This window comes from Cervus elaphus, chromosome 16 (genome assembly GCF_910594005.1).
Source record: "Cervus elaphus chromosome 16, mCerEla1.1, whole genome shotgun sequence".
Taxonomy (NCBI): domain Eukaryota; kingdom Metazoa; phylum Chordata; class Mammalia; order Artiodactyla; family Cervidae; genus Cervus; species Cervus elaphus.
Genome location: NC_057830.1, coordinates 35,384,027 through 35,405,856, shown reverse-complemented (window position 1 = coordinate 35,405,856; position 21,830 = coordinate 35,384,027). Strand labels below are relative to the sequence as shown.

The window sequence follows — 21,830 nt, the reverse complement described above, 5'->3', positions numbered from 1 at the left end:
TCCAACTGCCTGCTCTGCACAACAGTCTAGCAGTCTCTGCCGATGCTCCCTACATGGGCTATCACTGCGTGGTTTAGAACATTCCACACACAAAATAACCTATAACACTTCAGTGAGAGTCACTCAGTCGTGTCCGGCTCTTTACGACCCCCTGGACTGGAGCCCACCGGGCTCCTCTGTCCATGGGATTCTCCAGGCAAGAATACTGGAGTGGGTTGCCATGCCCTCCTCCAGGGGATCTTCCCAAGCCAGGGATTGAACCCAGGTCTCCTGCATTGCAGGTGGATTCTTTACTGCCTGAGCCACCAGAGAAGCCGTATAACACTCTAAGGTCTCACAATTAGAATCTGGCAGCTATCACAAAACTCACTCTTGGACATACTATTTTCTGAAGTGGCCTCAACAGGGTACTATTGTTTGAAATTAAAGAAATCTCCTAAAAAAAAAAAAAAAAGAAATCTCCTTGGTGGACTCCCTTTAACAAGAGATACTAAGCTATTTAACATGTTCAACACAAGGAACAACCACAGATTAGGCACAATATAGGTTTCTCAATTATTAGTGAGCAAACATATGATCTAAATATCTGTTGTGTTTAACTACATTTAACTATTTCAATATGCACCAATATCAGCTGCATTTCAAAACACTTTGACCCCAACATCTGAAATGATTTCTCTGTGGTCATAAAACAATTAGTCTATCAAAAAGGCAGGTCTCCTGATCTCATAAATACAGCTCTTTACACCACCCCATTCCATCCGATTTCCTTCCTGTGTTACCCAGTAAGGCTGTATACACTCTACAGCTTTCCAGTGCTTCAGTCTTTGGATGTCTACTAACAAGGTTAGATTTTTATCAAGAATCTGTAGTGGCCCAACAACCATCACATGCAGTTATTAAGATGTACAGTTACTGTGGAAATTCCCCCAGTGACTGGATTAGTAAAAAGAGAACCATCCTTAAAACTTAAAGCTCTGAGCTCCTGAACCAGTGCTCTTGTTTGTGTGTCTGCCATGCTCTTCAGATAAATATGTAGAAATATGTCTCAAATAATTCATAAACCTCACTCCAATTAATGAGGTCTATGACTTTTTAAGAAATCCTTTCTTTTTTTTTTTTTTTTTTAAGAAATCCTTTCTATGGCTTTCCAAAAATACCACTGTAAGTCTGATGACAGCAACTTAGGTAAGAACAGAGTGTACCACAGTAAAGCGCTAAAAGGTTCACCAAGGGACTTTCATTACAAGGAATTATTGGTAGACGTCTACCAAGGTAAGGGTTATAGCTTGGTTCCTAGAATCTTGAATGGAAAGAAACTCTTATCAAGAAAGAATAACATGAAATTAATGTTACCTCACTGCAAGTTCTAAATGAAGACATCACCCTAAAATGTAATAACTTTTCCAATCTATGTTTGGAACCATCACAATATGTGAAAAGACAATTTAGCTCTTCCTTAACATCAAACAAAATTTTCTGAGAATTTGTCAAATACTAACTAAATATACTCTCTATACACAAGTATATACAATGTCAGCCTGCTTTCACAAATGCTCATTGTTCACATGTAACACTAGTAACTCAGAAAGGTTCTACTGCTAAAATTGCTTCAGTCTAGCCACCAATACAGGTATTTAATCACCGGTTCAAAATCCAATTATTTGCAACTAAGCAAAAAATGTAATTTAAAATAAGAATCTCTAGTGAAATTACCTTTTAAAGCACAGTAAAATAGATTACAAAAATAACAGTATCCTTTGCCAGAAACATACCTGTTTAACTTTAGCTTCAAACTCTGAATCATTTTTATCAAAGATCACTTGAGCAAGACGCATCTGTTCAGCTGTTGCCTGGAAAATCAAATACAACTGTTAAAGATTTAATGCCAAAACCTGGTGCAAACTGGTAAAAGTTCTCAATCACTATGGTTACAGAAATACTGATTAACTAAAAAAACAAAACGACTCTGAATTTAGACCTCTTAAGTGTATATAATGTGTTCCTATAAAATAAATAAGTATCAAATTAAATAGCATAAAAGTCCCATTCCTTTGGCCAAATGACCTAAACAAAGTCCTGTTCATTTTCATTAGCCATGTGACTCATTTAAATTTTCTTTTTTGAATTTTCTTTCCCTTGAGGAGATAAAGTTATAGCATAACAGAAAGTGGAAGAACAGGAAGCAGTGCAAACTTCCAGAATACAGGCTTAGACCCAGCCTTGCTATCAAAAATCAAGAGCTTTGCTATCAACTCAAAAAAGACCAGTTCTGAAGAGAAGGCTGTACTTTCCTAAATGAAAACTTTTAAGTTATATTTTTATTTTTAGCCAGTTTTTTTTAATGATTTTCATTTAACAGAATTTTTAAAGAACCAACTTTCAAACACTAAAATTAGTCAGCTACAGAGAAAATTCTTTTCCAGCTGCTTTTTTCACTCAAAACCATTTTTCTAAAAAAAAAAAAAAAAAAAAAAAAAAGACCAAGTTACTGAATTTTTGAGGTTTACTTTTGTAGTATTTCTGCCAATTAAAAATTTAGAAAGGTATTAAAAAAAAAAAAAGTAATTCTTGGGAATTCCCTGGAGGTCCAATAGTTAACTCTGCACTTTCACTACCAAGGGCATGGGTTCAATCCCTGGTCGAGAAACTAAGATCCCACAAGCTGCATGATGCAACAAAAATAAATAAACAAAAATTAAAAGTTTTTTTTAAAACTTGAAAGAAAATCTGAAAAGGTAACTCTTGTGCAGTGAGTTAACAGCAACATACCAATTTGGTTCCTTGGCTCTGACAAAGGTACCATAATTGTGACAATAAAACCAGATGAGGGATATACAGGAAATCTCTGGTCTCTCGGCAACATTCTAATACATCTAAAATTACTCCAGGGCTTCCTTGGTGGCTCAGTTGTGAAGAATCTGCCTGCCAATGCAGGGGACACAGGTTTGATCCCTGGTCCAGGAAGATTCCACATGCAGCAGGGCAACCACAACTATTGAGCCTGGGAGCCACAACTACTGAGTCCACAGACCCTAGAGTCCATGACCCTCAACTAGAGAGTAACCCCCACCACTAGGAAAAAGCCCATGCAGCAACGAAGACCAAGCACAGACAAAATAAATAAAAAACTATTTTGGAGTAATTTTATTTAAGTAAAGTTACTACTGCTAGCTAAAATCTATATTAACTCCTAACATAAACATTTTTAAAGTTAAATCATTTAAATTACTGAATGAGCCTGGGGTGGGGGATTCACTAAATGCTAATAAAAAACAGCTTTTCATCTTTGCTTTTAATATAGATTCATCATAATCTTGACGGTGGGGGTGAGGGGGCTGTTAGCATTTTGAACAATATAAAAACACTTTTCATAAGACCTTTCCAGTTCATGTGCATGGCTGATTATTCAAGCCCCAGATAGCTTTGGCCAGTTCCCTCCAACCAAATGGCCAATCCTTTGATCCCAACCTATGCCTGCTGTGATCTCAGCTGAAGTGCTAGTACATTACAGAAAGATGTTTACATTATAGAAACACTGTCTACACATATGGCCAATTTTACCTCAATCCTCATCAGTATACATAAGGGCCTTAATGCTGCAGTCTAAAGAACCAAGGTATGAAATAACTGAATGAGGTAAAAGGGAAAACCAAAGGGGAAAATGAGTTCTGGAAAGATGGCACTTCCACATTACATATCTGAGTTTTGGGTAGTGGCAACCACTTATGAATCAAAGTACACCACTGGGACAGGGCTTCCCTGATGGTCCACTGGTTAAGAATCTGCCTCACAATGCAGAGGACACAGGTCCAATCCTTGGTACAGGAAGATCCCACATGCCATGGAGCAACTAAGCCCAGGCACCACAACTACTGAGCCTTCACTCTAGAGCCCTCAAGCCACAACTACCGACCCACGCGACGTGGAGCTCGAGCCCATGCCCAACAGGAGAAGCTTCTGCAACAAGAAGCCCACGCACCACAACCAGAGAGTAGCCCCCACTCGCTATAACTAGAGAAAAGCCTGAGCACAGCAACAATGACCCAGCGCAGTCAAAAGTAAAAATAAACAATGTTTAAAAACCCACTGGGATAAAGAAAAAATGAATATATAAACTATATATATATGAGAATCATTTTGCTGTAGAGCAATAAATAACACATTGTAAATCAACTATACTTCTATAAAAATAAATAATAAAATTAAAAATAAATTTTAAAAAAATGAACTAAACCATTAGGGCTCTTTGTGCTAAAATCCTACATGATTAATTTCTGTCCATTTTCCCTAATACTAATCCCTCCTAGTCTCTGAACTTCAAGTCTAAAAATCGTGCCTCACTCATATTCTCTCAGCCTTGCTCCAATCCAAGCATATCCAAACCAAGCTCATCGCTTCTTAACATAAATTTCCTTAAATAACAAAACTTACACACAGTCCACAAGAAAATCACAGTGACTCATATAAGGTAACTACCTAATACCAAAACTACTTACTTGGCACTTAACATATTTTTCTCTGATATCAAAAGCAAAATACTAACCATTACTATTTTGTAGGGTCACATTATCAATAGTAAACACCTGTATTATGTTTATTGGCTGCATAAAAATCTACTGGATAGGTCTTTCATTTTACTCTATAAACTTTCATTACAATCTAAACACTACAGGAGTCATTATTACACTTAATCTTCTATATATATCCAAGATAGCTTTCTTAGAATACATACAATGATGAGTCAAAGAAGTGTCTAGAAAAACGTTAAAAGAAGTTTCACACATCTGCTCAAAAATGCTCCTCACAAAGGCTGCAAAAATTTATAATCAACAGTGTAAAAGGGTCTGCTTTCTCAAAATTCAGTTTTTAAAAAATGCAAATTTAACCAATTAAAAATAAAGATGATCTCTATTTAGTTTGATTTTACTTCGTAGATCATTAGTAAGAGTAATCTTTTTAAAAATAAACATTAATACGCTAATGATAAAAAAGACTATGAAACAAGAGTGTAGGAGAGCTGAAATATCTTCATTTTGCAACCACCACAGGAAAAATTAATTCAAATAAGAATCATCAATGAATGCTCATTTTAAAGGGGAAAGTTCGATGAGGAAGAGGTTATTTACACAGGGTCTCAAAGTGTCTCCACAAAGATTATTTTTCAGTTGTTGGCTAACAATAAGGGAAGTGAGCAAAACCTTGACTGAGTAATCAAAATTAACATCCTCAGTGAGGGCAGAGACATCATGTGACACTACACGTGGGACTCAGAGATACTCCGTATCAGTTAAAGAGCGTTCCAAACAGACATCTATAACCTGAATCTAATCATAAAGGAAACATCAAACAAACTCAAACTGAACATTTTTTACAGTAACTGGCCTTCTTAAAAAACTGCTATTATTTCAGAAGACCAAGAACGGTTCCAAATTAATAAAGACTAAAGAAGCTTGTCAAGCAAATAGGATATGATGATTTTGTACTGGAAAGAAACATGACATAAAAGACATTATTGGAGTAAATGACTTTATTGGAATAAATGAAAGTTCCACATGGACAAAATTGGAATATGAACTGGCTGACTAGTTGAAGAACAGGAAACCCCATGTAGTCAAGTGGCGCTGACTTGAAAGTAAGGTTGGCCAATCTGTGCACAGCACCTGGTACTAGAGGGTTTTGACAACTCCAACAGCAAACCAAGTGTCAGGACTGCAGAAAGGCTGAAACAGGCTGGAGTAGTACCATCATAAACTATGAAACTGACCAGCAGCCATGAAATTAAAAGACGCTTACTCCTTGGAAGGAAAGTTATGACCAACCTAGAGAGCATATTAAAAAGCAGAGATATTACTTTGCCAACAAAGGTCCGTCTAGTCAAGGCTATGGTTTTTCCAGTGGTCATGTATGGATGTGAAAGTTGGACTATAAAGAAAGCTGAGCACCAAAGAACTGATGCTTTTGAACTGTGGTGTTGGAGAAGACTCTTGAGAATCCCTTGGACTGCAAGGACATCCAACCAGTCCATCCTAAAGCAGATCAGTCCTGGGTGTTCACTGGAAGGACTGATGTTGAAGCTGAAACTCCAATACTCTGGCCACCTGATGTGAAGAGCTGACTCATTTGAAGAGACCCTGATGCTGGCAAAGATTGAGGGCAGGAGGAGAAGGGGACAACAGAGGATGAGATGGTTGGATGGTATCACCGACTCAATGGACATGAGTCTGGGTAGGCTCCAGGAGTTGGGGATGGACAGGGAGGCCTGGCGTGCTGCAGTTCATGGGGTCGCAAAGAGTCGGACACTACTGAGCGACTGAACTGAACTGAACTAACTAGCTAAAGTTCCCATCAAAAGAAAATACTGGAAGTAGAATCAAAATTGGGCCACATATACAGAAAATTCCAAAAAAAGTCCACATTGGGGGAACAGAACAAAGCCTGGAAATCTCAGAAAGCAAGCCAACATAATTACAAAGGTAAAGAGGAAACACTGAAATGAGAAAAGCCACTCTGAACCATGTTGCCATGTAAAAGTTCAAGACTCAGTTCACATAAAAATGAGCAATTTAAAAGTAAAGATCAAAAAAAAAAAAAAAAAAAAAAGTAAAGATCAAACCCAATACAAAGTTAGTGTAAGAATAAGCAAGAAAGAAAAGAATAAGCAAGGTAATACCCCCCCATAACCAATGACAGTACACCAAAAAAGGTGCCTAGGGAAAAAAGTAAAACCACTATCTTCTGTTTCAAAATGTAAAAGACTGAGCACAAAGAAAAAGATAAAAACATAAAAGAATAACATTTTATGTCTACATTTTTCTAACTCAGAAATGAAATGAAAACTAAACTGAAAAGAACACAAAAGTAAACTTAACAATTAATGCTATAAGAGAAACACAAGGCCAAAGAGGAAAATACTTAAAGTAAAAATGAAATTTAAAAAAGGAAAAAGATAAAGGAATGGGAGAAAAGAAAGTGTCAAATGTTGAATGTAGGCAAAAGACAACCCAACCTCAATCTGCGGAGAATACAAGTCTCTGAAGACAACAAGGACAGAAAGGGAACAGTACAAATGTTTAAAACTAAACTTCAAGAAAAATGTCTGGAAAGCAAATAGAATAATGTTTAAATGTGTGAACAAAAACACACTGTACTTAAGAATATCAATGCATAACAATCCACACTAGGATATTTTCTAGTAAAACAGCTGGACTTTAAAACAAAAATATCCATGTGTATGTAGGCAGAAATAACAAAAGACTTCTAAGGGAAAGAAATCAGAGTTATCAATAAACTTGTCAAAAGCAATGCTTTAATGCAAAAAGAAAATAAACATTTTAAGATATTCAAGTAGAGGAAGTAAGAGCCAAACATGTATAGCCAAAAAAAATGACTTTAAAGTCAAATACAAAGGGCATAAATCATTACCAGCACCATAGAACACTGGGATAATTATTCCCATGAGCCTTTCCTGGGGAATCAACAACAGCACTGACTTCAGGTAAATAATCTAAATGACTAGAGATATTGACCTAAGTACATGCTTAATAGTCACAATAGTATTTATTGTAGAAGTAAAACTAAATGATGTCTCAAATGGAGAAAGTACAGTATGAACAGGGCAGGCAGGTATAGGACACTATTTAAAGAGGGACAGAAGGGGACTCCCGCAAATTCCAGATGGAGCTTATCGGCTGATCCAGGTGCCATGAATACCAAAGGCTGTACCCTGGAACAGTGAGTGCACCAATCTGTCCTTTGTGCTGGCATTAGCAGTCATATCATTTTTTTCACTCGAGGGCTACCTCTATCAAGTAAAATATGCTTTCAAGTCTATTAATAAGGCTGTCATAGCAAAAAACCATGTAGTGACCCTCATAAAAGGAAAGCGGATGACAAATTACTAAAGTGTAGCAGAGTGACCATTCAAGATAACCAGAAACGCTGGCTATGTCAAGAAATAATAGAATGACAGCTGACAATGGTTCCGCATTATGAGTCACATTATGAGACCAAAGGCCTAAGGCATAAACAAGTGTGGCTAAGAGACCCCTGTTGTGTTCAAGAACTGAAGACACTTACTTCCCAGGTCTATACACAGAGTGCCTTTTGGTTGTTGAATAATTTTCACCAATACTAATAAAAATCGAGGCACTCAGATGTACAAGTGTGATTATCCTGCAAATTAATGCTGTTAGTTTAAAAGCTGCTACAGAAGGAGCTGAAGCAAATAAGCTAAGCAGTTTCACTGAAATTTCACATCTGAAGAAACTATTCAATTAGACATTTCTTCTATCAACTGACTTCAAGGTAAAGCTAAAAATTCTAAATTAAAAAAAAAATTTTTTTTTTTTACAGAATCAGAACTGATACACACATTTGCTCCAGCAAAGAATGTAAACATTTATATTCAGTATGTTGAAATCTGATACCAATGACCAAGGTATTACATAAAAACAAGGTAACGTTTATGGAGGCCCCTGGAATGAAAAAGGACAAGTTCCCTAAGTTGAAAACTGTGTATAAATAAAAACAGCACTGGGCAAGGAGAGATGGTGTAAAAATGGGGAAAACATGGTAGTAGTTTTGGCATTGTTATTTTAAAGGCTGTATACATACATAATGTGAGATAAAGCAAATGAGTAATTTGGGGATATTCTAATTACGCCAACCTCTGGATTCTGAAGAAACTAGGATTCTCAGTGTAGAAGTAAAGAAAATGCAATGTAAAAAATGAAAATGAAAATTCTGTAGTCATGTCAATGTATGACAAAACCCACTACAATATTGTAAAGTAATTAGCCTCCAACTAATAAAAGTAAATGAAAAAAAAAATTCTGTAGTCCTGAATTTGAACTATCAGCGTTATTAACTCATGAGGCATTTTTATTTTTCACTCTGTCCACTGGAGAGACCTATAAACAATGACAAACCCAAATCTGTTACCAGATGGAAGTCTCTAAGTGCCATTTCCCACTAAAAGATGCCAGGATACCCTAGCACAATGTCTGATCAAGAAATGCAGCAGAAATTATACAAGAGAAGTCTGGAGTAACTTATAACGCCAGTTTATGAAGAAACTATCAAAGATTACTAGAACCAAGTCAAAAAGTCCTCAGGAGCCAATTTCAAGAGACCTGGCTAAAGATGGGATAATTTCAACTTAAAAAAAAAAAAAAAAAACTACGAATAAAACCCTTTAAGTGGTAAAACCGGTTAAGTTCATATTAAGTATTCACTTTTGGAGGATGATAGGTAATCAAGTAATTATTTTAAAATGTATCAATATATTCTTCAAATATGTAATAGTCATGAAAAACTGCTGCAGATCAGGAGAGACTAAGGAGAACTAAGGAGGCAACAAATTGGATCGAATCCTGGAACAGAAAAGAGACCTCAGTGGAAAAACTAGAGAAGTCCAAATAAAGTCTGTATTTATTTAATAATATTGTGCCAATGTTATCTTCCTCTTGACAAATAATTACATAAGACAGAAGTCCGTAAACTACAGTCTAAGATCTGATTTTGTATGGTGTGCCATCAAAGAAAGGTTTTTAGCATTTTAAAAATGTTGTAATACAACAAAAACAAAGAAAGAAACAACATGCAGCAGAGACTGTGTGTGGCCTTCAGACCAGAAAGGATTTGTCATCTGGCCCTTTCTGGAAAAACTCTGCCAATATTTAATATAAAAGGCTAGGATTAAAGGAAGCTGGGTAAATGTTGTAGAGACCTCTATCATTTTCCAACTTTTTTTTTTCAAATCTTAAAATTATAAACCTTTTAGCTAGAACAACCAAGAAAAAAGACAGAAGTCTCAAATTATTAAAATTAGGAGTGAAATGAGAAGCATCACTACAAACTTCAGAAGAATTTAAAGTATTGTAAGAAAATAACCATGTACAAGTTTATGCCATCTAGCTGAATAACCTAGACAGAAGTCAACAATTCTGTCTAAAAGGCAAACTTCTAAAAACACACAAATTCCTGAAACTGACTCAAGAAAGACTCAAAATCTGTAACAGTGATTGAATTAGTCAAAAAGAAGCTCCCACAGAGAAACTCAGGCCCAGATGACTTCACTGGTAAATCCTATCAAACAATGAAAGAACACCAATCATCAGTTTTTCACAAACTTTTCCAAAACACAGAGAAGGGAACCATCCTAATTCATTCTATAAGGCCAGTATTACCCTGACACCAAAAGCAAAAACATCACAAGAAAAGACAACTACAGAAAAACATCTCCCCACAAAATCCTTGCAAACCCTAGCATACCAGCAACACACAAAAAAGAGTATGTACTGTGACTGAGTTAAGTTTACCTCAAGAATGCAAGGTTTTTTAACATCTTAACGTAATAAATCATATTAACAGAATAACGGACAAAACATGATTATTTCAGTAGACACAGAAAAGAATTTAATAAGATCCAGTACCCCTTTAGGCTTAAAGCTCAACATTCAGAAAACTAAGATCATCGCAATGGGTCCCATCACTTCCTGGCAAATAGATGGGGAAACAGTGGCTGACTATTTGGGGGGCTCCAAAAATCACTGTAAATGGTGACTGCAGCCATAAAAGACGCTTACTCCTTGGAAGGAAAGTTATGACCAATCTAGACAGCACATTAAAAAGCAGACACATTACTTTGCCAAAAAGGTCCATCTAGTCAAAGCTATGGTTTTTCCAGTAGTCATGTACGGATGTGAGAGTTGGACTACAAAGAAAGCTGACTGAGCGCAGAAGAATTGATGCTTTTGAACTGTGGTGTTGGAGAAGACTCTTGAGAGTCCCTTGGACGGCAAGGACATCCAACCAGCCCATTCTAAAGGAGATCAGTCCTGGGTGTTCATTGGAAGGAGTGATGTTGAAGCTGAAACTCCAATACTCTGGCCACCTGATGCGAAGAGCTATCTCATTTGAAAAGACCCTGATGCTGGGAAAGATTGAGGGCAGGAGAAGAAGGGGACAACAGAGGATGAGATAGTTGGATGGCATCACCAACTCAATGGACACGAGTTTGGGTAGGCTCCGGGAGTTGGTGATGGACAGGGAGGCCTGGCGTGCTGCGGTTCGTGGGGTCTCAAAGAGTCGGACATGACTGAGCAACTGAACTGAACTGAACCCCTTTAGGATAAACAAACTCCAACAAATCAGAAATAGAAGGGAACTTCCTCAACTTAATAAAAACTTTAATTTAAACCAACAACTTTAATAATCTACTTACTGGTGAAAGATAACTGAAAGCTTTCCTCCTAACATCAAGAACAAACTAAGGATGTTTGTTCCAGCCATTTGTACTGGAGGGTCTAAACAGACCAAGTCTTTCAGCAATTAAGTGAGGAAAGTAGAATATATGCATGAACTGAATTCTTATGGCTAAAATGCCAACACACACATACACACACACTCACTCACTCTTCTCTCTCTCTCAGGAAAATGCCCAAACTTGAGAAAAACATAGTACAAATATTATACAGGATAGGGCCAACAGTAATTTGGTAAATAACCATCATGAAACTGTTCATCAATGAAGAATTATCTTCCTAAAAGATCAAAAAGTTCCTATTATAAAAATTATTAAATCACAAAGTACAGCTTCTGTTTTATGGCTAGGAAGATCTCGGAGGTAGTAATCCAGTTCAACTCCATGCTGCACCCCTGTGTAATTTACTAACGCTTTATGCTGGGCGTTACTGGCACAGGCTTCCTAACTACCAGAGGTGTGGGGTATCCAGTGTTAACAATTATGCTGTCTCCCAACTAGGGAAGAAGCTTTTTGAACAGTCTAAGAAAGCAGTCATGAGAGTCCAGGCTAGTGTGGCCACGAGAAGGAAGGGATGTAAAAGGAGATGTTTCTTCTATCACTTTATACTTGCCGACTGAGAAAAGTGACTGCAACAAGCACAAGATCTGGGAGAACTCTGCCTACATTCGTCATAGGAAACCTGTGAGAATCCAATGGAAAGAGGCAGGAGAATGGAGGGCAAAGTGGAAAGCAGTCAATAGTACATAACATCACCAGAACCCTAACGCAGGTGTCTATACCAAGAAAATAAAATGAGCACAACTTTCTGGGATGAAGGTGATGTTCTGTATCTTGATAGGAGACTGGGTTACACAAAATGTATACAAAAAATATATTTAAGTGATCTGATACACTTAAATGCACCTGTATGTAAACTGCATCTAAAAAAAAAAAAAAGAGAAACCTAGACAAATATTAAGCTCTAGTTAATGACATATAAGCAAGAGTGTCCAGGGGTAAATCATATTGATGTATTTGAAACACATAAAAAAATAAGATAGCATGATGGATAGCTAATCTAATGAGATAAAAACAAATAGAGCAAAAAGGTAACTGTGAGGGGGCTGTCCTGGTGGTGTGTGGCTAGGAATCCACCTGTCACTGCAGGGAACACTGGTTTGATTCCTGGTCCAGGAAAATTCCACATGTCGCAAAGCAACTAAACCCATGTACCACAACTATGGAGCCTGCATGCCCTTAGAGCCTGTGCTCCGCAATGAGAAGCCACCACAATAAGAAGCCTGCACACCACAACTAGAGAGTAGCTCCCAGCTCCCTCTAACTAGAGAAAGTCCATGAACACCAACGAAGACTCAGGGTAGACAAATAAATACATAAACAATTTTTTAAAAGTAACTGTGAACTTGTGGGTGTTTGCTGTACAAGTCTTTCACCTTCTCTTTATATTTAAACATTTTCTGCCATATGACCCAGCAATACCACTTCTGGGCATACACACCAAGGAAACCAGATCTGAAAGAGACACGTGCACCCCAATGTTCATCGCAGCACTGTTTATAATAGCCGGGATATGGAAGCAACCTAGATGCCCATCAGCAGACAAATGGATAAGGAAGTTGTGGTACATATACACCATGGAATATTACTCAGCCATTAAAAAGAATTCATCTGAATCAGTTCTAATGAGATGGATGAAACTGGAGCCCATTATACAGAGTGAAGTAAGCCAGAAAGATAAAGAACATTACAGCATACTAACACATATATGTGGAATTTAGAAAGATGGTAACGATAACCCTATATGCAAAACAGAAAAAGAGACACAGATGTACAGAATAGACTTTTGGACTCTGTGGGAGAAGGCAAGGGTGGGATGTTTCGAGAGAACAGCATCGAAACATGTATATTATCAATGGTGAAACAGATCACCAGCCCAGGTTGGATGCATGAGACAAGTGCTCCCACTTGGGGAGGGGGGATCGGGATGGGGAATACATGTAACTCCATGGCTAATTCATGTCAATGTATGACAAAACCCACTACAATACTGTAAAGTAATTAGCCTCCAACTAATAAAAATAAATGAAAAAAATAATAATAATAAATAAAATAAACAAACATTTTCATAATAAAATATTGGCGGGGGGGGGGGGGGGGGGGGATATCAACAGACCAGAAAAGAAGGCCTGGAAGAAGGTCAAAAATTAAGGACGAAGGAAAAGAAGGGGGAAAAATAGATGTTAAACAGGAGCTAAAATAAAAAATATAAATGAAATCAGAGAAAGACAAGTACTATTCGATATCACTTATATATGAAATCTAATAAATAATACCAATGAATCTATATACAAAACAGAAACGAGACTCACAGACATAGAAAACAAAACTGACAGTTAAAAAGGGGAAAGGATGTGGAGGCGGGATAGATTAGGAGTATGGGATTAATGGATACAAACTACTATACAAAATATAGTTAAGGTACAAGGAATTACTGCATAACACAGGGATCTGTATTCAGTATCTTTTAATAACTATAAATGGTAAATAATCTGAAATATATATATATAACTGAGTCACTCCGCTGTCCACTTGAAACTAACAATGTTGTAAATCAACTATACTTCAATTAAAAAATAAGTACACACACACACAATAAATGGGGGAAAATATCCAAGAAAGTGAACCACAGACCAGTTGGAGAAATTCACTCACTGTATGATGTTTATTAGCGGAATATGCCTAGTTCAAGACATTTCACAGAGAAAATACAGCATACAACAATTTTACAGAGTAAATGATACACCAAGGACAGGAACTCTCGCTATAATATCTTTCTGAAAAGGGACGTGGGATCAACTAAAAGTAATAGAGCAGGGAGGGAAATAGCTATAATAATACCTCTAAAGGCAGCAATATTTAAACTTAAAATTTGCTAAAGAATTGTCTGTGCTTCCTAAATATACACAAGTTACAAAGAACGCTCCTCTAACTCTATTAAAATGTCTTATAAAATATTAGTAAGAGAAACACTCAAGTTGACGAACTTTCACTCAAGACTATAAGCAGAAAAGTTACTGCCAACAGCATTTTGCTGCAGGCAATAGTTTAGGGCTTCTATATATTTCCTTATTTTCATTTTGATACTTTTGCACCCACACATTTCTAACCATAAAATCATTCTTCAGTACCATATGTAAGGTAAATACTAATCACTAACTTATTCAGACTCAGCTTTTTCAGCTTAAATACTATGACTGGAATACTCTTTGTATTTCTCTTCAGTGATATCATCATTTTATTCCTAAGAGATTATAGACCATCTAGACACAACACAGCTGATGCACTTAATAGGAGTACAGTATTGCAACACTAGCATAGCATATTGATGGAATATAAAGCACTTTAAATCAGAACCTAAAATATTCTTTTCCTTTGCTGACTACCCTAGTCAAGAGAAAATTACTTTAAATATTCAATAACCAAAGCACCAAATTAAGAGTATGACAGGAAAGTTGCCAGGCTGAGCTCTAGAATGTGTCAAGAGATCTGTTCAGCTTCTGAAATCAGAGGAAAAAAGCAGAATCAAGGGGTAAGTTAACAAGGTTACACACCCTCCCCTACAACAAACATCAGTGACATCCACCATACAACTGTTGAGTGGAAAAATAAAAGTCTTGCCAAGAAAAACAGCATTACTAACTCTCTTCCCCTGGATCTCTCTTCCATTTACTTGGCTCATAATGAGCTAAAGCTACTTTCACAATGAACAATGTGTTCATAGCTTTTCTAATGGAGTCAAATGGTTTGGGTTGTATCTGTCACCTAGCAGATTTGGAAAATACAATGAAGTCAGATTTTGTTTTATAAATCACCTTATGCCTACCATCTAAACATAAGTATTGTTCAGTTCAGTTGCTCAGTCGTGTCCGACTCTTTGCGACCCCATGAATCGCAGCACGCCAGGCCTCCCTGTCCATCACAAACTCCCAGAGTTTACTCAAACTCATGTCCATTCAGTCGGTGATGCCATCCAGCCATCTCATCCTCTGTCATCCCCTTCTCCTCCTGCCCCAATCCCTCCCAGCAGCAGGGTCTTTTCCAATGAGTCAACTCTTCACATGAGGTGGCCAAAGTATTGGTGTTTCAGCTTCAGCATCAGTCCTTCCAATGAATACCCAGGACTGATCTCCTTTAGAATGGACTGGTTGAATCTCCTTGCAGTCCAAGGGACGCTCAAGAGTCTTCTCCAACACCACAGTTCAAAAGCATCAAGTTTTCAGCACTCAGCTTTCTTTGTAGTCCAACTCTCGCATCCATACATGACCAGTGGAAAAACCATAGCCTTGACTAGACAGACCTTTGTTGACAAAGTAATGTCTCTGCTTTTTAATATGCTGTCTAGGTTGGTCATAACTTTCCTTCCAAGGAGTAAGCATCTTTTAATTACATGGCTGCAATCACCATCTGCAGTGATTTTGGAGCCCAAAAAAATAAAGTCAGCCACTGTTTCCATTATAATTAATTATTTACAAGATGTTTACTTCTTGGAAGGAAAGTTATGACTAACCTAGACGGCATAAAGCAGATATCACTTTGCCAACAAAGGTCTGTATATTCAAAGCTATGGTCTTTCCAGTAGTCATGTACAGATGTGAGAGTCGGACCATAAAGAAGGCTGAACACCAAAGAATTGATGCTTTCAAACTGTGGTGCTGGAGAAGACTCTTGAGAATCCCTTGGACAGCAAGATAAAAGCAGTCAATTGTAAAGGAAATCAACCCTGAATATTCATCAGAAGGACTGATGCTGAAGCTCCAATACTTTGGTCACCTAATGCAAACAGCTGATTCATTGGGAAAGACCCTGATACTGGGAAAGACTGAAGGCAAAAGGAGAAAAGGGCAACAGAGGATGAGAAGGTTGGATGGCATCACCAATTCAATGGGCATGAACTTGAGCAAACTCTGGGAGATAGTGAGGGACAAGGAGGCCTGGTGTGCTGCAGTACATGGGGTTGTAAAGGGTCAGGCATGACTTAGCGACTGAACAACAATTAAGAACTATTCTTTTGCTTAAATGTTTTAACAGTTGGGTTATAAGCAAAATACTGGGTTCTTTCAATAACCAGGCCTTTTTCATTAAAATTTCAAATATTATTATAATCACTTCATAACATATGCAGAATATACAATAAGAGTAAAAGCTACCACTTCTTGAATAGAACTTAAATAATCTCTAATTCCTTCCAAGCATTCTGTAAAGTAAACATTGTGAAATTAATAGAGGGAAAATTCACTAAAATGGAATCAGGAGACCAGAAGGGGGAACTCTCAGGCAGTACCACTAGAGGTCAATTAGGAAAAACTAACACTGCAGGGAGGCCCCGATGGGAAAAGATGTACACTGCATCCCCACAAGAAACCAACTATTTCAGCAACTCAGTTACTGAGAAACCCTTACTACCCTGTACCTCACTTTTCTCTAATGGACTTTTGTTCAAAATAACCCCTCCCAACTTCCTCATTTTTCTCTATAAAATAAGGTTCCTCTGTTTCTGAGACTTGCCTATGGTTTCTGCGATGGCTTGCTTATTCTGAATTGCAATTCTCTACTATTCCCAAGTAAGCCCATTTTTCCTCATAAAATAACTTCTTAAGCTTAACATTATCACACTCCATTTTATATTTTTTAAAACTTGAGTGTTTTTCTATCTCCTCACATGATACTAGATAATCAAGTGACAAAATTACCAGTTTATAAGACAAACCTATGTTCTATACATCATGTATGATGCATTAAGTACAGATCATCATTTCTGTGGTACTTCTACCAAAAATGCATAAACTCCCTCTAATCATGAAAAAATATCAAGACAAACTAAAACTGGGAGACAGTCTTTAAAATAAATGGCATATATTCTTCAAATACATCAGTGTCATGAAACAGAGGAAGTCCTACATTAAAACAGACTAAAGAGGGACTTCCCTGGTGGTCCAATGGCTAAGACTCCATGCTCCCAATGCAGGAGGCTGGGTCTACGCCCTGGTCAAGGAACTAGATCCCACGGTGCCACAACTAAGACCCACAGCAGCCAAAAAATAAATGATATTTCAAAAAAGAAAGACTAAAGAGAACTGACACCTAAATACAATGTATGATCAAGGACTTAATTATCTAAAAAGGACATTATTGGGACAATTGGGGAAATATGAATACAATGTACAGGTTACATTAGATGAGCTGATTTTCTGATTTTTGATCACTGTTTTGTGACTACATAAGATCGTTTTTTTTTTAAATACATACTGCAATATTTAGGGGTAGAGATGCACCATATCTGCAATTTATTCTCAAAAAGTTTGAAGGAAAAGTTGTGTGGTCTCTCCTTTGTAGGAGAGAGAACAGGATAAATTAGCAAACATGGCAAAAATGTTAAAATCTGGGGGGAATCTAGAAGGATATTCAGAAATTATATGTACTACTCTCAAAATGTTTCTCTAACTCTCCAAGCAATTTTTCTTTTAAACTGAGGTTCAAAGAGACTTAAATAATATCTCAATGGTAAAGTGGCAAACTTAGGTCCCAAACCCAGGTTTACTCAGATTCAAAAGACCTCATGGTCTTCTTACACCCTGCTGCCTCGATAGGGTGTCTCAGTACATCTCTGCATTAGACATTTAGATTGGGCAGGAAGTATCTTCTGGAATGAGGGACACACATTCCACCCCCAATTTCAGGTTGTTCCCTTAAGAAACACTTTCAGGAATAGGGTTAATGATTTTAACTGTTAATGATAATACTGTTTTGAGAAATTCTCACCAAACGTTTTTTTACAAGGAAAGTCAGAAATGTAAGTGTCTAGGAATTCTTCTCCAAGTTCAGTGGGCAGCTTTTTTCTTCTACAAAATGAGTCACCCCTAAAGGGCCAATGGAAAAACTAGTAGAAACAATACTTGGCGGCCCTCCTTCCTCCATTCTGTAGACTTTGATTCTCTGGAAATCAGAAATCTAAGGGTCTAGAAATCCTTCTCAAAGCTCAATGGGCAGCTTTCCAAAAGTTGGGAAAATGGGAGATGGAGACAGTTTCCATTCCCAACAACTCATTTTTGTTTTTTTGCCACACTGCACGTCACGCGGGATCTCGGCTACCCAACCAGGTATCATACTTGTGCCTGTGCAGTGGAAGCATGGAGTCCCAACTCCCAAACCACCCAGAAAGTCCCAGAAAAGACAGCATTTTAAAAATCTCTTGTAATTCAGATTTCTCTCTACTTCAGAGTATTGTTCCCTGCTTTAGCAATGGATTCTTAACCACTGGACCACCAGAGAAATCCCTAAACTATCTTTTTAAGAACAAGTTTCAAAATCCTGGGTTTCCTACAAAGGAGAACATTAAAGCATATATGCCCCTTAATTTCTGTAATTTTAAACAAAGAAAACAAGAGCTCCCCAAAAACTTACCTGTACCACTTGTTTCTGTAGTTGTGTTGCCTGTGTCGCTGAAATCTGTGGTTTTTCCCGAGCACCTCTGGACCGGTCACTGCTCACCGAAGTCATCATATACAGTATATACAAAATAACGTATGCACAAAATAGAAAATCTGCAAGAAATCAGACATGGTAAGCAAAACTTCCAGATTACAAAAAAACAGCAAGGATAAAATTCAGGGATATGGAAGAAATATGAGATAAAGCAAAGATTCTCTAGAAAGGAAATTCTCAAGAAACTACCCACTAAGGATTTTAGATTCCCCTGGTAGCTTTTAAGCCAATTTTACTAAGGCAAGTCTAAATGGCTATGGTTTACAATTATAGCAATTTTTTAAATTAATTTATTTTTAATTGGGGGATAACTGATTTACAGTATTGTGTTGGTTTCTGCCATCACCAACATGAATCGGCCACAGTTATACGCATGCGCCGGCCCTCTTGAAGCCCCCACCTCCTGCCCAACCTCGCCTCTGGGTCGTTAAACGCTGGTTTGAGCTCCCTGAGCCACACAGCAAGTCCCTACCGGCGTCTATTTCACATGAGAGTGTGTGCGCGTCCACGCTCCTCCCTCCGCTCATCCCCTCCTCTCCCCCTCTCCTCCCCTCCCCCGCCCCCACATCTGTAAGCCTGTCCTCCGTGTCTGCATCTCCACTGCCGCCCTGCCAACAGGAGCACCGGTACCACCTTTCTAGATTCCATATATATTTGCATTAATATACATATATGTTTTTCTTTCTGACTTACTTCACTCTATGTAATAGGCTCCAGGTTCATCTCATTAGACAAATTCTCAGAAAAGTATATTCTTTCAAAACTGAACCAGGAAGAAATAGAAAATATGAATAAACCAATCACAAGCACAGAAATCAAAACTGTAATACAAAACCTTCCAACAAACGAAAACCCAGGGCCAATGGCTTCATAGGCGAATTCTATCAAAAGTTTAGAGAACAGCTAACACCTATTCTGCTGAAATTCTTCCAGAAAATTGCAGGAGGAAAACTCCCAAACTCATTCCATGAAGCCTCCACCACTCTGATACTAAAACTCAAAGATGCCACAAAAAAGAAAATTACAGGTCAATATCACTGATAAACATAGATGCAAAAATCCTCAACAAAATTCTAGCAAACAGAATACAACACATTAAAAAGGTCATACATCATGATCAAGTGGGCTTTATCCCAGGGATGCAAGGATTCAACATAACAAATCAATGTGATACATCATATTAACAAATTGAAAGATAAAAGATATATGATCATCTCAATAGATTCAGAGAAAGCTTTTTACAAAATTCAACACTTGTTTAAGATAAAAACTCCCTAGAAAGTAGACGCAGAAGGAATATACCTCAACATAGTAAAGGCCATACACAACAAACCCAAAGCAAACACTACTCTCAACAGTGATTACAGCAATTCTAAACAAAAATATAAAATATCTCAATTTTAGCAGCAATTAGTTTACCACTATATAGTTGGCCCTCTGCATCCACAGATTCAACCAACCACAAATAGAAAATATTAGAAAAACATTTTTTTCAGAAAGTTCCAAAAAGCAAAACTTCAAGTTTGCCACACTATGGCAACTATTTACACAGCATTTACATTGTACTAGGTATTATAAGTAATCCAGAAATGACTTAAAGTATACAGCAGGATGCATGTAGGTTATATTCAAGAAATATTATTTGCCTTTATTTTTTTTTGGCATGGGGGAATCTTAGTTCCCTGACCAGGGATCAAGCCCACGCCCTCTGCAGTGAAAGCACAGTCAACCACTAGAGCACCACAGAAGTCCCAACTATGCCGTTTCTATAAGGGAGACAAGCATCCACAAGATTCTGGCATCTGAGGGAGCTCCTAGAACCAACCCTGTGCAAGATGCCAAGGGCCAAGTGTATACAGTTACTACTATTAATATATGTAGTTTTAGCTGCCTCTTTCCATTTCCAGTTGGTATCTGAACCCAAAGGCAACATTATGTCCAGAAAAGACTTTACTGCCAATAATCTAATTCAAAATGTGATGTCTAGGAGCAAGCTATACCTTAAGGCAAAAACCACTTATAAATAACAAATCTTCCAATGAGACAAAAACAACTGTAATTTTTCCTTTATTTACTCAACACTTACTCAATAGCAACTAAGTGCCAGGCACATAATTCAATACGCCATCAAAACACAATTACAGTAACAAAACACCACACTGAACAGCATGGCCACTATGATAAAAAAAATTTTTTTTTTAAATAGAACATAAGTTTCAGAGTGGATGCAGAAAAACTGGAATCCTGAATACCACTGGTAAGAATATAAAATGGTGCAGCCACTATGGAAAACAGTACCATGTTCCTATAAAGTAGAACTACCATCCCATTCAATAACTCCACTTCTGGGTATAAACCAAAGAAACTAAAAGCAGGGTCTCAAAGAGATATTTGTACACCCACGTTCATAGCTAAAAACAGCTAACAACAGCTCAGAAGTGGAAGCAACCCAGGTTTCTATCTACAGATAAAAGGTTAAGCGCATAAGGAGTATAAACATACAGTGGAGTATTATTCAGCCCTTAAAAAGGAGGAATTTCTGACACATCCAACAAACATGAATGAACCTTGAGGACATTATGCTAAGCAAAATTAGCCAGCCACAAAAGGACAAATATCCTATGACTCTACTTACATGAGTTACTTGGAGTAGTCCAATTCATAGGCAAAGTTGATTAATAGTTACCAGAGCTTGGGGAAATGGGGAGTTATTGTTTAATGGGTATGGAATTTTCATTGAGGAAGAAATGTAAAAAGTTCTGAAGATGGATGGCCACAATACCATGTGAATGTACTTAACATAAAGTGTGCAAAAGTACACTTAAAAAATGGTTAAAATGGTAAATTCTGTATACTTTACCCCAATTTAGAAAACAGTGCAACAGTGTCTTAAGAGCATAATTTCCAATCTAGAATCCTAAACTCAGCAAAGATTCCAATCAATGTAAAGACAGAAACAGGTTGTGGACCTCAAACTCAGGAAGCTCCTAAAACAAACAAAACCTCTGAAACAGCATAC

The 21,830-nt window shown here is 37.4% G+C and overlaps 1 protein-coding gene across 7 annotated transcripts in view; it reads right to left on the bottom strand.

Moving 5' to 3' along the window:
- The window catches only part of UBAP2 (ubiquitin associated protein 2), a 112,235-nt gene that overhangs the window by 61,641 nt on the left and 28,764 nt on the right, over nucleotides 1-21,830 (bottom strand). For all 7 annotated transcript variants that reach the window (XM_043927698.1, XM_043927697.1, XM_043927703.1 and 4 more), the window contains exons 2-3: nucleotides 18,731-18,870; nucleotides 1,776-1,853 (exon numbers count right to left, since the gene is read on the bottom strand). In XM_043927698.1, coding sequence (XP_043783633.1) covers nucleotides 1,776-1,853; nucleotides 18,731-18,829 — 177 coding nt within the window. In that variant the 5' untranslated portion in view covers nucleotides 18,830-18,870. The remainder of the gene's footprint in view (nucleotides 1-1,775; nucleotides 1,854-18,730; nucleotides 18,871-21,830) is intronic.